General features: G+C 40.4%; 1 protein-coding gene across 3 annotated transcripts in view; it reads left to right on the top strand.

Moving 5' to 3' along the window:
* Positions 1–11,155: 11,155 nt before the first annotated feature.
* Igf2bp3 (insulin like growth factor 2 mRNA binding protein 3) overlaps positions 11,156–17,990 on the top strand; it is a 135,713-nt gene continuing 128,878 nt past the window's right edge. For all 3 annotated transcript variants that reach the window (XM_026414814.2, XM_077796735.1, XM_026414813.2), the window contains exons 1-2: positions 11,156–11,330; positions 12,684–12,744. In XM_026414814.2, the coding sequence (XP_026270599.1) occupies positions 11,156–11,330; positions 12,684–12,744 (236 nt within the window). The remainder of the gene's footprint in view (positions 11,331–12,683; positions 12,745–17,990) is intronic.

Below are 17,990 nucleotides of genomic sequence, written 5' to 3'. Positions count from 1 at the left end.
AATAATTTTTAATACATATTAAAAAGGGTACACATTTTCCCTCTTAGAGTCTTCTAGTATTGGGATCTACCATAAATTGCCTCAATCTCTTTCTTTGAATAAAATGTTAATAGTATACACTTTTAAAGGTAGAATCTTAATTACCAAATTACATTTTAGAGAATTTGTAACTCACTATCAACCATAATGAATTTAGATACTTTCTGGTTCTTGCATCTTTTCCTGTTAAAAGTATTTTAACCACTAACTTCCCTTTACAACATAGTCTCTTTACATTCATTCTAGTCTGAGCTCTTGAAAACAAAAAAAAATATATATAAAACAACAAATATATTGATATATCCAAAGCAGAATTTAAAATTCAGAGTCTACAGCTTCATAGTACATTGCAGAGTTTTTTTTTTTTTTTCTTGTGGTACTGAGGATTGAAACCACAAATGCTTGACCCCTAAGCTATATCCCTAGCTCATTTTTTCTTGTTGTTGTTGTTGTTTTGGGAAATAGGACCTTGACAAGTTGCTGAGGCTGCAATCTTCCTACCTCAGTCTCCTGAGTCACTGCTTGAACACAATCTGCTTGAAATGTATTATTTTCAAAATGAATTTGTGTTTGAATATCCAACCTTTAATCAGCTACATATACATAAAATCGAATTCTCCAATGTTCTTAAATTAGTTCTAAGATTATTTGTCAAAAAATCAGCATAGCCAGGATGTGGTGGTGCATGCCTGCAATCTCCCCATCTTGGGATGCTGAGGCAGGAGGATCACAAGTTCAAAGCCAGCCTCAGCAACTCAGTAAGGTCCTAAGCAACTTAGTAAGACCCTGTCTCTAAAGAAAATTTTAAAAAGGACTGGGGATGTGACTCAGTGGTTAAACAACCCTGGGTTCATTCCCTGGTACAAAAGGAAAAAAAAAAAAGTCAGTGTAACTGGTTGATCAAGAGATACTAAATTGTAGTTACACAGGAGCAAGTTCTGGTGTGCTATTGCATAGTAGGGTGACCATAAAAAATAATTATGTATTGTATATCTCAAAAAGCTAGCAGAAAGGATATTGAATGTTTTTACCAGAAAGAAATGGTAAATGTTTGAGTAGATAGATATATTTAACCTGATTTTAACATTACACAATGTAAATATGTATTGAAACATAACATGGTACTCCATTTATATGTGTAAATCTGTGTTATTATGTATTAGTTAAAAAATTGATTTAAATTTTAAAATGTTAGCAAAACCTGCTTTATAAGTTTATAAATGCCATTAAATATGGTGGCTTTTATTTACTTATTTATTTTGCAGTGCTGGGGATTAAATTCAGTGCCTTGAAAATGCTAGGCAAACACTCAACCATTGAGTTGTATCCCAGCTCAATCTGTGTTTTATAATGTTATATTCCAAATTCACAGGTTAATGCACAGACAATAGATTCTTATAAAATAACTCTAATAGTCTTCAGGTTAACTTTCATGACTGAATTTACTACAAAGAAACATGGAAAAAAAACTTAAAAAATTAATTTATATTACATAAAAATTTACATTAAATGAAACCATACACCATTAAAAAGATTCCTCCCTCGATAGTTAGAAATAAGTGCATATCAACTATACATTCAAGTTTTAGCTCATAGGTTTTAAATAAAGACTAAGCTTGATCACTGAATTTGGTTGTGAGAAGAAACTTTAACATTTAGCTTAACCAAGAGTTCCATAAATCTGAGGATTTTGAGCTTTTTTCTTACTGATACATTTCAGTGCTTGGCTGTAACATATTTATACACCCAGAGAGTAATTCAGCTTATTACTATGTTAGTAGAATGCTGCCATAGATAAAGAAAATAAATGAATTACTAGTTGAAACAAAAATAAAATGTTTTATTTGTTTAAAAAGCAATGGTCATTCTTCATCTGTTTAAAGGATCCAAGTGCTAAAATGTTTGTTATACTAGTAGCATATGACTTTTCCTTCTACTTTGTAATGCAATTATTTAGGAATACTTTAATAATAATAATAAAAAAGATCTTTTACAAGAACAGTGATGGGAAGGGGATATCATTTGACTGAAACATCATTCTTCATTTATATCCACTAAAAACCTTTATAGAAGATCTGCCGTGAAGCAATATTAATATTAATTTCAGCTCCCCTAACTCCCAATAAAGAAAAGCCAGTAAATGACAGGAGCCAGGTCTCACTTAAAATCTGAGTTTCCTCTCCCTGTTTAAGTTTCAAAAAACATTGTTTTTATAAGAGTAGACCAATTTCTTTGACTCTTCCTTCAGGACATTTTCTCAATATTGCTTATTTTGATTTAAGTAAACACAAATGGATCATATCTACAAATAGAAGTAGTAAAACAAATCAATAGTAGGTATTTATGATAACTTCATATTTTGTAGATAAATTTAACATTTTCAAAATATGTGATCAGTATTACTTCTATCATCAGTTATTAACTGATTACATTTATGTTTTAATAATATTGTTGGATATTTTATGTTGTGATACTAATTAAACACAAGAACATTTTTTAAAGATAGAAAACAAGGTAGAGTGAGATACAAACTTGAAAACATGTTTTTCTGTTTAAATTAAAATTAAAATATGTTTGATTGTTTAAATTCTAAAGCTACTAATTGACTTCTAATTCTAGTTCAATTTGTATTCTTAGTTTTATCTCTTCCAAAACATCATATGAAGTATTCTGATGGTTAAGAAAAATCTTTTTAAAATAGTGCTTACCTTGCTTGTTTTAACGTGCAACTCAGAATTTGAACACAAGTTCTGTCTTGCTTTTTGCTTCTTCACAAATCTCCACAAAGGGCTTCCAAGCAGGAATATGTATAGATATTCAGAGTGTACAACAGCACACATTGACTGCATTCCATACCTGACAAACTGCCCTCAATTGGAAGATTTGTTGTTGTTGTTGTTGAGGGAACACAGTAATGCTGCCTTGAACCCTGCTGTCTATTTCACTAGATTAAAGCATTTACTCAACTGGTTTATTTGTTTTATTATTATTTAAAACAAAATTCAATTTCATATGTTTTAAAAAGTTACAATATTAGCTGCAGATTAAAATAAACTTTGAGTATATTTCTATGGTTGCCAGAGATAAGCACCTACAGTATACTAGGCTAAACTTTTGATTGTTTAGTTTATTTTCTGTTTGTAGTTTTTTACTCATGATTATTCATTAAAATGAAAACCAAAGATGTCATTTGAATCCTGGTAGCAAAGAAATAAAAAAATAAAGACATTATTGTAAAAGGCATGGTAATAAAGGCATGAAGCAAAATTCTAGCCAGTCTTCAACAAACAAAAACAAAAGATGGTAACATCATTCTGTATTCAATTAATTGTTCTATAACAAAAAGTTAACAATATCATAGCAATCTATTTCTGATGTTAACAAAATATATTTTTTTTTTTTTTGGCTTTTGGATCTTAGTTTCTTTGTCAGTGTTCTTTTTATGAACCGGATTTTTAATAAACAGATTAAACACTTATAAAAGAGGAACCAGTTATTTTAGCCTAATGGAGGATATTCAATATTAATATATTTTATATTGGTTTACAGAAGATCATGCATATCTTAAAAAGTCATAACTCATATTTTAAAAGAGTAAGATTTAGTTACTTCTATTTTCCCCAAACAATTATTTTCCATGTCTTGGAAAGTGCTAGGGAAAACATTTCAGATTACAAATAAGATATAAACAAGTTTGCCCTTCAAAGAAAAAGTAATTTTAGAACTAGAAAAACTGCTTTAATGATAAACACTGGACACTCAAGAAACAAAAATAAATAATTAAAATACATACAACAATTTCAATTATGGGCAAAGCTCATTTAAAACAAAATGTTACCTTTAGGAAGTCAGTAGTATTATTAATTTAGAAATCAATGAAAATTTAAGACAGTTGATTGAGAAAAAGCAATGAAAAATACTACCAACTTCCATGTTTTTAAGCAATCTACTATAAAAATAAAGTAAATATTTTAAGAGAAGTGTGTCAAAAGGAAAAATTTTTTAGTGCTAATTTTCATAAAGATTTCAGTTTAGGTTTTGTCTTTTTCTGCTACATCTTATGTTCCTGTATTCTTTATGAACTTGACATTTTTGAAATAAAACAAAATACAAACCCCCTCACTTAGCTTGCTGCTGCTTTTTCAAGCTGGGATCATCAGGCTAGAGAGGCTCAAGATCAAAATGTAAAGTCAATGAATTTTAATGAATCAAAGTGGAAATGGTAATGATCTACCATTACTCTTGGAAGAAAGGAATTTAAAAGTTCTGCTTACTAAATCTAAAAAATAAATTTACATTTATAGACAGCATGAGGAATTCACCAGTTTGCCTCAAAGATCATCTAGAAGCAGATACTTTGTGTGTGTGTGTGTGTGTGTGTGTGTAATAAAGTTTGCTGTTTGATTTGAAGAACTTTAATTTCTAAATTTTCTGTAATGGAATTCTGGAATAGAAATGGTGAGGAAAACAAAAAAGTGTCCAACTATGAAAATAGTAACCAAAGATGTATCTTTTAATTTTATGTGTTAGAAAATGCTGAAAACTAGTTACAACCTAAGCATGTGTTTAGCTTTTAGATTATTTTAGTGTGGAGAGAGTAGGTTCTTATTGTTCTATCCAGTGGGATTTCATGCTTGGATTACTGTCTCATTTTACTCCATTAGTTAATATATGCTCTCTCTACCCACTTTCTTCCACCCTTAGCAAGGAAACAAGGAGGGTAAATGAGTTGCCAACAACTAACACCTTAAATACCCAACTCTTCCTACCCTCCTCAATCCCCTCCCTACCTCTTTTGTTTTCTAAGGTTGGTCTGAAAATAATTTCTGTACTCATCAATTACCAAGGAGTTTTTTCATTAAAGTTCTCATTCTCCACCTCCCTAAAAGAATGAGTATTTTACAGTTTTCACCCAAGTTAAGTAGTATAATACAATATAGAATGGCAATAAAAAGGATCCTCTAAAATTATGTATAAAGTTTACCTGATAGAGAAAACTCCATTCCTGATTTAATAGTAAAAAAATCAATTTCTCTCTTACTGATTAATGTGTAAATCTTTGATTTTAAGAAGGACAGTTGAAAATATTCCAGGTTTTAGGGTTTTGGCTAGTCTAGATTAATTTTGCAATTTAAAAAAATTGCAATTAATGGCAATTTTCTCTACTATAAAAAGTTACTTAAGATTCTTCTACTGTATCACTTCAAAGTATAAAAATCCCAACCTAAAGTCATTTTACAAATAATCCTGTCCTCAGATTTTAAATTTCTTAGGTTACAGTGTTATAAAATTATTAGTTCTGTAATCATTAGCAATGTATTATATAATCTTTAAAATTTAATCAATTTGTTCAAAAATAAATGATTTTTAAATGACTTTGATGTTTCTGAAGAATAATTTTACTTGAAAGCTTCAAAAATCCTATTAACTCCATTGGTGAGATATAGTTGAATTATACAAAAAGTAAACAAAATATGTGCAATGATTACTTTTGTTTTAAACAGTTTTTTTGTACTAATCAACTCATTTTTAAAATTTGTTTTTGTAAAGCTAGTCAAATAACTTTTAGTATTATGACATGGCAGTGTTAGTTTAATCAGTTTTTAGAGACTAGAACTAAATAAAGATAGTTTTTCCAAATGAGTTTACAGAGGATGAGTAGCTCACTGTATCTGAGAATTAACAATATAGAGAAACATTTTTGAACTTAGTGATTTAAAGTAATTTTATCTAAGTTTTTAATGTTTCCCGAGGAATGATTGTTTCATTGTTTTTTGACCAAATCGAGTATGTCAAGACTTTAAAATAAAAATTATCTGTGAACAAATTAGTAAGTCATATTCCCAACAGGAATATTTCCTTTTCTCCAGACAATGAAAGATTGGTAAAGTCTGTTATGAAATTAGATATACCAAACAAATCTATACTTCCTTCTTTTCTGTTATGATCAGAGTTTTGATCTTGTTAATTTATTTTTGAAAAGACCAATAACAACATTTTAAAATAATAAAAACCTACCCAAAGCATCAGTACCTAGAATGCACCACTGTGGCTATCTACCTTTTAAGTTAACCCAATTAAATATGATTATTTCGTTTGTTTCGTGTTTTTCCAAGCCAAATTCATATGTATTTTTTCTCACCATGTCCATCAAACGTCAGTAAAATTAGAATATTTCAGCTACAGAAATCGTTAATCCTTCAAGGTCGGCCTCAGCTTGACTGCTTTTAGGGCTGCTTTAACGAAAACGTGGTCTCGGCATAGTTGATCTTACCCGGAATTTTTCGTTTGCTTTTTTTTGGAGGGGTTGTTTGGTTTTGCTTAAAACAACCCTGCGGACCACAAAGGGGGTTAGAAAGGGAGGGGCAGAATGAGTCGATTTCTCGAGAAGCTCAAGAAAGTTCAGGCATCTGGAAACGTATTTGGTTGTAGTTTTAAACAAAACAAAAAAAAGGTATAAATTCTAAGTGGTTGGAAACGAAGATGTGTGTGACTCCAGCTGCTGAGCATGGCGCAAACCCAGGACCTCTGGGCGCTGGACGATGGGGGAAGGGAGGGGATTCTGCGGGCACCACGCGGTCAGCCCAAAGGGCGGGCTTCCCACGCGGACGCAAAACTATTTTCCACCCCTCCTAACAGCTACCTCCCTCCTTCTTCCTTGGGGGTTGGAGTTGGGGGCGAGCAGTTAAAGGGCAGGAAAAATGAGCGCAAGAAAAAAGGAACCCGATCCGACCCCTCAATCACAACAAAACCATTGAGGGAGCAAAGGGTTATTTTCGCGCCACAAAAGATGGAAATCCAGGGGCGGCTCGGGGGCCAATGGGTGGAAACCAGCAAACGGCTCGGGAGGAGGCAGCCAACGGTGATAGGCTGCCTTCCTCCGCCAATCGGGTGAGAGGACCACCCCCGCTAGCCAGGGGCGGTGTCTCTCTCGACGCCGGTTGCTCAACTTGGTCTTGGAGCCCCGCCCCGGGGACGCTTTCGCGCGCCGTCTCGCGGCCCGGCCCCGCCCCAGGCGGAGACACTGGGATCTGCGAGGGTTTCTGGTTCGCTTTCTCCGTGGGTATCGAGCATCTCGAGCCCAGGGGAGCCCTTCGCGTGCCCGAAACTCAGGCCGGAGGTGCGGGAGGGTCACCAGATGTACACTGCCAATCGGATCCCGCGGCTCGCGCCCGGGCGCGGGGAAAGCAAGGATCTCAGGTGGGGTTGCTCCGCGAGGGGAACCGTAGAGGCTCCCCCCGGCCCTCACGTCTAGCCTCGCCACGCGGCTCCTCGCGGAGGGACGCACCCCAAGGCGGAGCCAGAAGCGCGCTGTCCCGCGGCAGGACCAGGGGAGGGCCGTCCAGTGGTCAAGGCCCTGCCAGGCGGCAGGCGATCCACGAAAGACCTTCCCTAGTGTTGAGCTGGGAGGATCCCGCCCTCTTTCTCCGGGCAGAGCCGGAGGAAAATGGAAACAAAACCACCCCATCTCCTGGGCACTTTTTTTTTTTTTTTTTTAATTTTTAAACAAAAATAAATGACAGATTCTGGAGCGTGGGCAGAACCAGGTACCGCTAATCAACCCACTAGTTTAAACAGATCAGAGCCCAGTAGAGCTGTTTGAAAGACTAAGAGTGTGTTAAAAATGCCTCCTATGAGGCCCTGGAGACGCGGCGGGCATTGTTGTGCCCACTCGCGTGAAGGTCGGGAGCGGGGTGGGAGCGACAGGATTGCCCTTTCCCCCCACGCCTGCCCAGCATTTCCCCCACAACCTGTGGATGCGGCATCGGTAACCGACCTCCTATACGTACCTTTTCTCCTGTAATATTGCACTGACCACAAGAAACATTTTTACTGTCCGTTAGGTCAGCAGATGAGGTGCAACTGTCCAAAGAGTAAACAGATGAGCGGGAGTCCTTTCTTTGTGGAATTAAAATTAATTCGAAGCCACAACTGTTTCAAATGAACTTGGAGTAGTCCAGATTCAGTTAATTGGTGTGAGATTAATAAAGACAGTAAATTATACCGACTTATATTCATGCTTAAAAATCCACCGAAGATATTTTTGCACTCAGTTACCCATGATCTTTTTACTCTGCCGTTGAGTATATATCCCTCAGATGCTTGCAAGACTGTAAGTAGGTTATATCCCTGTCCCTTTTTGATGTCTGAGTTTTTATTGCTCGTGTATGTTTTTAAGTTCCTAGCCAGAGTATCCAGTTTATTACAATAATACACAGATTAAGTTCACAAGAGTCCCAGGAACACATTTCATCAAAACAGCACACATTTGTTTTAAATTCCAGCTGTTAGATTTGTTTGATAGTGACAGATAAGCATGGGCTAATATTTATGAAAAATAAACAATTTTCCTCATGGTTTACAAGTAGTTATTTCCTTTGGTCTTGGTTTTAATAAGAACAAATACAGTCAACTATCCAGAAGCCACCATTCCCATCAACTTTGGAAGCAAGCTGAATATAACAAACCTGTTGTTATGAAAAAAATTAACTAAGAGTTAAATGACCAACAGATTGTAATATTTAAAGTGATCTTTAGAAAAGCAAATACAAATCAAAAACATTTCTCCAAATAATTTTTCATCACATGCAACAGGTACTTAAAAAAATAAATTCATAACTTTATATTGACAGAGTACCAAAGAAGTCATAAGCATACATTGTATTTTTCCCTTTTTAGAAAGGGAAAGAAGTCATAAGCATACATTGTATTTTTCCCTTCTTGAAAAGCACGAAAGTGAAAAATAGTAGGCTCTCTAAAGAGAAATTTCGCCACTGAAATATTTCCATATTGAGCTCATTAATACAGTTCTAAACACTGACACAAAAACACGTTTTTCCCATCTCAAAGTTAAAACATCTCACTAAATTAAACTAAATGAAAATATTGTGAAAGTGTGTTTACATTTATAAAGTTGAATTTGCTTGGCAGGAAAGAAAAACCTGTTAGAACAGTGGCATTTAAAATGGATGATCTGACACCTTCCGGTTACTGAACATAAAATTCTAAGTTCCTTTTAAAAGACAAAATATAAAGACCCTTTATATCCTGAAATAATTCCAATGTTTAAAAATAATCTGCTATTCACCTTTTAATTGGAAAACATCCTTTTAAGTGCCACAGTTTTGACAGAGACTCAAACTTTATCAGTTGTCAATTACTAATGTTTCCAATATAAATCACAATTATTTTTCTCTTCACACACTTTTCTATTAAGAATATCAAGTTATGAGTGTTTCTATTTCCATGCAAAATAGAATTTTACATTTTAAAAATTAGCTTTTTATCTTTTTCATGAAATACTTGTTAAAAATATATCACAAGTATCTGATACAAACGAAGGCTTTTGAGTGCAGTACACAACCATTAAACGAAGGTGGGAGATTTCCACAAGAACCTCAGCACTGCCTCTGTTTCCGTATTCCTGGTGTCCAGTTCACATTTTGTTGGCCCTGGAAGGCTCCACCGGGCCCAGACCCTCCCCCACTCACCAACCATTGTACTCCTTACATACAGGAAAAATTATGAATGGCTCGCATGGTCTAATGCAGGCAGAAAGAGACTCCAGCAGTTTTTCAAGAGCGAATACCACCTAGGGGAAACGCAGAGCAGTCTTCCTGTTTAAGAGTCCCAAGTTCTCCAACTAAAATCATTTAAATGAAAGTGCTAGCCTACCCAGACCCTCCCCCTCTAAGAAACCACAGGAAGAGAGGGTTTCCCTTTAAGTACCGACTTTTCCCACTTTGACTTTGCTCCTCCGGCTGCCCAAACCCCCGAGGTCCCCATCCCCACAGCAGAAACCTCCGCTCCTGCGCTCCCTTCCCCCACCGGTGGCCAAGCCCGCCCCCGGCCTCATTTATCCCTGAGTCTTTCTGAACCGAGCAGCCAATGGCAAACGCGAAGCCTAGAGCCACCGCGAGCTCAGGCGGAGGAGGTGTCGCCCAGACACCCGCCCAGGACGCCGCGGGCTCCCCTCCCCCACCACCCGGGCCCCCGGCCGCCCCACACCCCGCTGCCCGAGGCCCGAGGAGGGTGCAGAGGGTGCGGCGCGTCTGCCCGCCTCTCCCGCCCCCACCCAACCCACTCCCTGTCTGCGTTTCCGCCAGCCCTTGTAAACGTGCTCGAGTCTTTGCCGGGGTTACACTCCTCCTTGTCATCAAAGCCACCAGGCGAGTTCAAGATTGTGACTGTTCGGTTTTGTTGTTAATCACCTATTTTTAAAAATCGAATGATTAAAACTAGAGGAGCTAGAGCTGAGCAATTGTCAAGTTAGCACCGTTACTCTTTTCCTTATTTAAAAGGAAAATCAGTATTCTAACCCTTCCTCCCTTCTCGGATCCGCCCTAACCAGATAACCCTTTCTAAACTCGGGTGGTGACAATCAGCTCCCCGCGCGGCACTCCCCTCTGCAGCCCGGCTGCGGCTGCTTTAGCATTTTTCCCTACTCCTCCTCCCCCTCCTCAGGGTCCCTCGCCCAATCTCGTTTCCCCTCCCCCTCTTCCTCTCGCTTGCTCTTTTTTTTTTTTTTTTTTCCTCCCTTTCCTCCGAAACCCACTCTAATTGAGGCGCTGGGATTCCTCACGTGAGACGTTGATTTGTAGTTTGAACACGTGGCTCATTCAAAAAGCCGGACACTCCGAGCGGATTTTTTCCGCCTCCTGCGCCTTCCTCCCTCCTCCCCGTCTCCCCTCCCTCCTGCCAGTCACCCTTCTGGGTTTTTTATGGGGAGGCGGCGCCTGCCTCACGTAGTGTGATATTTTCACAGTCCTCTGGCCGATGCCAAAGGGGTTGGGGAGAAGAGACAAAAAGTAGTTTTTTCCCCTCCTCCTCCTCCTTTCTCTCGCTAATCCCGCCTCCTCCTCAGAGTTAGGAAGAGTCGTTGATGCGTTTGGGTTGTAGCTAGGCTTTTTCTTTTCTTTCTCTTTTTTTAATACTTGGAAAAACAAGAACCCTCGGATCCGATTTTTCGCTTCTCGTTCTTATGCTTGGTTCTTACTGTGTTTGTGTATTTTAAAGGCGAGAAGACGAGAACAAAACCCTCCGGATCCATCCATCACCGTGGGTGGTTTTAATTTTTCGTTTTTCTCCTTTTTTTCTAAAACGACCACTCTTAACAATGAACAAACTGTATATCGGAAACCTCAGCGAGAACGCCGCCCCTTCGGACCTAGAAAGTATCTTCAAGGACGCTAAAATCCCGGTGTCGGGACCCTTCCTGGTGAAGACGGGCTACGCGTTCGTGGACTGCCCGGACGAGAGCTGGGCCCTCAAGGCCATCGAGGCGCTTTCAGGTGGGCCCCAGCCCGGGCGCCCGTCCGCCCCGGCCCTGCGCCGCCTGCCCTAGCGGGCCGGGCGTCTCCGCGGGGCCCCAGGCCCGGCCCGAGCTTGGAGCGGGGGTGAGGCCCGAGCGCTCACACGCGTAGGGGCACGGGGCTTTCCTCGGCTTCAGCTGCAATTTGGGGTCCGCGACTCGCCCCCCGGGCCACGTTCGCCCGGCGAGGGCAGACGCGCTGTCAAGACCGCCCCGGCGCGGGCTGCAAGGCGCGCTCTCCCACCGCCCCGCCCGGGCCGGGCCCAGCGCGTGCTCCAGGCCCGGGGCCTCCGAGGCCGGGCGCAGACGCGCGCTTGTTTCTTCTTCCTTGGTGTTTTCCTCTGGACGTTATTTACAGCGTCTGCTTCTCTGTCCCCCGGCCCTGGAGAACAGAAAGTGCCCTCGACCCAGTGCCCGTGAGGCCGCGCGGGCTGGTGCCTCGCACAAGCGGCCCAGCGCTCCCTCTCCACCCTGCTGGAGAGGAGCGAATGGGCCGGATTACCGGGTTCCACTTCACCCCGTCGGACAAGCAAGGGGGCAGGTGGGCGGAGGCGGCCGCCTGTCTCCAGAAAGGGAGCCACAGCCACGGTGCTGCGCCTTTAGCCGCTCTCCCAGCCCCAGCATTGGGCGACTGCGGCCTCTGGGGGTGACTGGGTGCGCTCGGCCCCGGGGACAGTGCGTGGTAGGACCGCAGGCTGGCGTGGGACACTCAAAGGAAAGCTGCAGTGGGGACCCTTTGGGAATCCTGTGCCTTTTGGCTTCTTTATAGCTCAGACTTGATGGGGACGCTTAGCCGCCGGTGGCGCCTGGGTTCAGTTGACTGAGCTATATCTCTGGCTGTACACTCTTTCTCCTTGCTGTCCCCGACCCCTTCCTGCCACTCCCTGCCCTCTCCACCGCGAAGTGTTCGGGCCTGGGTTTGAACAGAGAGAAGGGCCTGGGCGCCCCCTCCCCCGAGTTTGTCCCGTGGGGAGTGTCCAGGAGATGAGAGTAGTGGCCACCTCCCTTTTGCGGACCTTGGGTTGGGTGACTCTTTGATGTGGGGGGAAAGGCGGCGGGGAGGGGGGAGGGCTAGAATGTTACCCAGATCGTGAGTCCAACACTTGATCTCTTTCCTCAACCATCTGTAAGTTTAAAACCCACACCCACCTGAGGGGGTCAGCTTCCTATTTAGTGGCCCTGGTTACTCTCTTCAGCCTTGAGCCTCGTCCGGGCCCTGGGGTCCATTCCGAGTGTCAGGAACCATTGGTGTCGTCGCTTAGTCTGTGCAGGTCTTTAGGGTAGGGAGAGCCGCTGAACCTGACCGACGGTCTCACCTCTTGTATTTCCACAGGTAAAATGGAACTGCACGGGAAACCCATAGAAGTTGAACACTCGGTCCCCAAAAGGCAAAGGTGAGCTTGCTTATTTTGTTCTTACCCAGTTTTGAGGAGGCAAGACAAAACACAGCTGAAAACAATTTCTTTTTCTTTTATACTTAAGTGACTGCAGTATGGCTTGGCCTTTCTTGTCTTTTCCCTCGGTTTAAGTTTATGGCAAGGCTGTTTGTTGATAATTCTGGGAAGGAATAGAGGGCTTGTCTGTGGCCCCTGCTGCTGGTTTATTGTTACTGGTTATAAAAGTCTGTCAAGGAAGCTCTCGCAGCTAACGTTCTTTGCAGAGCAGGTCAAGTTACTAGAGCAGGAAATCAATCTCTAGGATCAGTCTTTGAGAATCTGCCAGATTTAGGAAGCTATGGATGATCCCCATACCTGCAGGTCCAGGATAGGTGAAGGTAGCTGTCCATTTCTTTTGGTGTGGCAGCCCTGCCTTCTCTTTCTTTGGTTGAGACACCATGGTGGGTGCTTCTGAGAGGAAAGGTTTTTTTTTTTTTTTAAAACCCTGTATGCTGGCTAGTGGGTGTTGGAATATGTGAGTGAACCCAGAAGTGCCTTTCAATCACTCCAGAGTTATGCAGGTTTCTGCAAACACTGCCTTTGTCCATGCTTCCTGGCCCTTTGGTATGATTTCTGCATACAAATAACCACCCAGAGATAGTGAAGTCTGGAAGATTTGTGCTATTTCAGCAGTGGGATTTCTCTTTTCCAAGAGCATATGTAGTGTGTCACTTTACAAAATATTTGCAGACTCTTTAGCCACTGAAGTGTTTTGAAGAAATGGCTTCTTTCTCTAGTGCAGGCCTGTTCAGGGCTCTGTAATTCTAACTGGAAAGGAACTGGTCCCTCCCAGTGCCTCTGGGGTTGGCCTGTACCCTTCTGAGTTTTGCAAAGTGGGGTTAGGGTTACTGCCTTCTACCTTCCCCCATCCTGTGCCAAACAATAAGCTTGAAGTTAATTCAAACCAGGTCTGCTTGTGTCTCTTAAGTATTGGTGAGTGTGTGTGTGTATGTGTGTGTGTGTGTGTGTGTGTGCTGGAGAGCCTGAGGGGTTAGCTTTGCAGAGATAGGTGGCAGGAAAAAAAAAAAAAAATTCTGCCTGTTTCTAGATTGAACTTTTTTCCCCCAGGCACAGCATTTTCACATATCTTGTTTATAGTGCAGAACTGGTTTGGATTTTTGTGGATTTCTTTCTTTATGTGCTTAATTTTCATTAGGATAATTGGAGAGATAGTCAAGTGACCTTATTTAATTATAGTTGGGCATTTTGGTAGGAATCAAGTTATAGTATGGTATACTTCTTTTTAAGAACCTTCTAAAATAATGGGTACTGAAAAGTATCTAAATTGATCTTAGTTTTACAGGAATTGAAAAATGAAGGGAGAAGTCATATCCCCTTAAAGAAAGTTGAAAGATAAAATCTATGAGTTGATTACCTTGGGTAAAAAAAAAAAAAAACAACAAAAAAAAAACTGTAAGCACATTCTACAAATTCTAATTGGTTTCATGTTTAGTCAATGTGTTTTCCTTTTTTTTTTTTATTCTGGAGATTGAATCCAGGTCCTCAAGCATACTAAGGAAGCACTCTACCACTGAGCTCCTTTCCCAGCCCTTAGTTTTCATCAAATGTTATATTAAAGATAGGCAAATGATTTTATTTGAAGAATTCGCATTTTAGCATTTCAGAGTTTCTAAATGTCTTGAGTTCTACAGTTCATTGACCTGCATGTAATTCACCTTATCCTCTGCTTTTCTTTTCCAATCTGAGTTTAGTTTCTCCACACGTGTAGGGAATTAAATTAGAAACATTGTCTGGTAACAACTGTTTTATTCTTAAAGGCTTTTGCTGCAGCCTAAAAATATGCTTAGTTACTTGTTACTTTATAATAAACACCAGTTCCTCTTTTGGAAAACAGAAAGCAAAATGTTACCAGTAGCAGCAAATATTTATCAGTGGAAAACTTCTTCACTTTATTAACAATGTAGATTAAATTTTCAAGCTCATTTTTCACTAGCTAAAATGCTTAGGATTTTAAATGATAGTATTTTGCTAGCAAAGTAAACAGGACTGAGTACATTGGAGACTTAAAAACTGATTTGAAAGAACAGCTGAGTACTATAAATCCTTTGCTTCTGCTGAAATGTCTTAAAAGTAGAGCCTTCTTTTTCTGCCTTGGTAAATTTGCTGGAAATCTACATTACAATTTTGCTTTAACTGAACCTTGGAGCTATGATGTAGTTTTCCTTATCTGGATTGTTTCATCTGTGCAGGGTCTGGAAGAGGGCCAAGAAGGCATCCTGGGGACCATGTGCCCAGTACCTATGGCTAGGTTAAGAGGTGGCAATGGTGGGGTTTGATAGCAAGTTGATTGCCTCAGGTCAATCCTGTAAGCCTGCTGGATTTCAGGTGGTGTGGTGTTATTTATTTATTATTTTCTGGACCTTGGTATTGAACCCAGAGGCTCTTAACCACTAAGCCACATCCCCAGCCCTTTTTATGTTTAATTTTAAGACAGGGTCACGCTTAGTTGCTTAGGGCCTCAATAAGTTGCTGAGGTGGACTTTGAACTTGTGATCCTTCTGCCTCAGTTTCCCAAGCTGCTGGGATTACACATATACACCACAGTGCTTGGCTCCAGATTGTGTTCTTTTTTGTTTGTTTTGTTTTGCTTTTAGTTGTAGATGAACACACAGTATCTTTATTTTTATGTGGTGCTGAGGATCAAACCCAGTGCCTCACATATGCAAGGTAAGTGCTTTACCACTGAGCTACAGCCCCAGCCCCCAAATTGTGCTCTTAATGCTTAGAAGTAGTTTCATTCCATCCCATCATCATGTGAGCATCTGAGACAGCCACACCCCTTTGTGTAGCAGTGACCTTTATACCTGCTGTGCAAGGCATGTTGGGAACCTGGTGCCAGAGAATGCTTATGGCAGCACTCTGAGATGGATGAATGGACTTGCACTGACTAAACAGGGGAGCAGGTCCAGGAGGTGATTGGATGCTTGGCAAACTGGCCTAGCTGTAACTGCTAGCACTGTTGGGTGCGAAAAGGGGTATTGTTGAGTTTGGTTCAGACCACGCTTACTTCCTGATTACCCAAGTCCCAAGGGAATGTGGAAGGAATGTGGCTTTTCTGCATTCAGATATCCTTCAGTTGGGGAAGATTATAGTAGTACCATATAGAGCTTGAGGTCCTCCACATCCAAATACATACCAAATGAAGAGAAGATTACATTGGGTTGCATTTTAGGTTACAAATATAAAAGATGCAGCATAGGAAGTCTTGGTGGTGACTTCAAGGATACGCTTAAATTTTTTTTCCTCTTGGAGGTAAAGGTGAATGTGGAAATAGTTGTGACTTTGAAAGGTTGTTTTAGGGGCTGGGGATGTGGCTCAAGTGGTAGCATGCTCACCTGGCATGCGTGCAGCCCGGGTTCTATCCTCAGCACTACATACAAAGATGTTGTGTCTGCTGAAAAACTAAAAAATAAATATTAAAATTCTCTCTCTCTCTCTCCCCCTCTTTCCTCTCTCTTAAAAAAAAAAGTTGTTTTAGCTGAGTTTGGTTGGAAGAGCCACCTCTATCTTGTTGGCATTGTATGAACCCGTATGTGATTATATAAATAGCACTGTCCTTTTTTTATTATGTTGTGGGCTGTTGGGCATGGGAGAGGGAATGGCAAAGTTGCTGACACGGAGGGAACAAGATGGTGGTTTTTAGTTAAATTTCTGCAACTTTCAATTTCTGAAAAATTTTTAAAGTTTTATACCTTTTTTTTTTTTGGTACTGGTGGTTGAACCCAGGGATGCTCTATCTTTGAACTACATCCCCAACTCTTTTTATTTTTTATTTTGAAATAGGGTTTTGCTAAGTTTCTGAGGCTGATCTCAAGTTTCCAATACTCCTTCAGCCTTCTGAGTAGCTGGGATTAGAGACGTGTGCTGCTACACCTGCCTACAGCCTAACTATTTTTGATCAAACATTTACAATTTAGCTGTTGGCCTTGATTAGGATTATGTGTGGCAGGAAACACATTTAAATAAAGGAGAGAAAATGGCATAATATTATAGGTAATATATTTTTTTTTCCCAAGAAGAATCCTTTAAACTCAAATGTTCTTGAAAAAAATAATAACTTTTATTTGGAATACTTGTTTAACACATAAATTGGATGAGGTTTTAAATGCATTTTACTTTAAGTCTCCATTTAGAAGCTAGTGTTGCATTTTAATAGTAAATAGTAAAGAATAGGAGGGTGCCATGACCACCAGTGTGCCCATTAGCCATCATGTATAAACCCTCACTGTGGGCCAACTTCAAAGTCTTAGGATATCACAAATTTTTTTTTTTTTTTAAATTTTTGTACCAGGAAATGAACCCTGGGTACTCAACCACTCAGCCACATCCCCAGCCCCTTTTTATTTTGAGACAGGGTCTTGCTGAGTTGCTTAGGGCCTTGTGTGCACCAAGCTGCATGGCATAGCTAATTTCAATGTAGAACATTTAAGCACAGGTATGCATAACAGTACCCCTTCTTTATAGGTATGGTACAGGTGAATCTTGTGTAGTGCCTTTCTCACACATGCAGATACTTGAGGTTTCGATTGTTATGAATTAACAAGCAAAGGTATCTGTGGAGTGCCCATTTTAAGATTAGCAATATGTAACTGTAGATGGAGGGATTTTACTTGATTCATTGTTTTCTCAGTGCAGCTTGAAAGATTTTTTTTTCTTTATTTTTGTACAAGGAATTGAACTGGAGGTCACTCTACTATTGAGGTATATCCCTGACCCTATTTATTTATTTATTTAGAGACAGTGTCTTGCTAAGTTGCTGAGGCTGGCCTCAAACTTGGTATCCTCCCTCCTAAGCTTCCCAAGTCACTGAGATTATACCTACTTTACAAGCCTCCCCCCACAGATGATCAAACCCACACAGGCTAGACAAGTACTCTCCCACCAACCCACAACCCAAGCCTGAAAGATTTGTTACTTTGGCCTTCATATTTAGAAACTAAATGTTAAGTAACTTCTACCATGCGTCCACCGTAAACCAGAGAAAGATATTGTAGAAATGTGATGGGTGCCCCTGGAGCCAGTGGGAATTGAGAATCTTGGCTTCTGTTTTTGGATTTTCTTTTGATTTGTTTGATCACTGACATGCTCTGTTCAGGCCAAATGCCCTTATAATAAGCTGTAAGGGGGCATGTTTGTTCTGAGGTTTTGTCACTCTTCTTGAAATAAATGGGTTATCAGCTAAG

The sequence above is a fragment of the Urocitellus parryii genome, chromosome 3 (assembly GCF_045843805.1).
Source record: "Urocitellus parryii isolate mUroPar1 chromosome 3, mUroPar1.hap1, whole genome shotgun sequence".
In the NCBI taxonomy this organism is placed as follows: Eukaryota; Metazoa; Chordata; class Mammalia; order Rodentia; family Sciuridae; genus Urocitellus; species Urocitellus parryii.
This window is presented reverse-complemented; position numbering and strand designations above follow the sequence as displayed.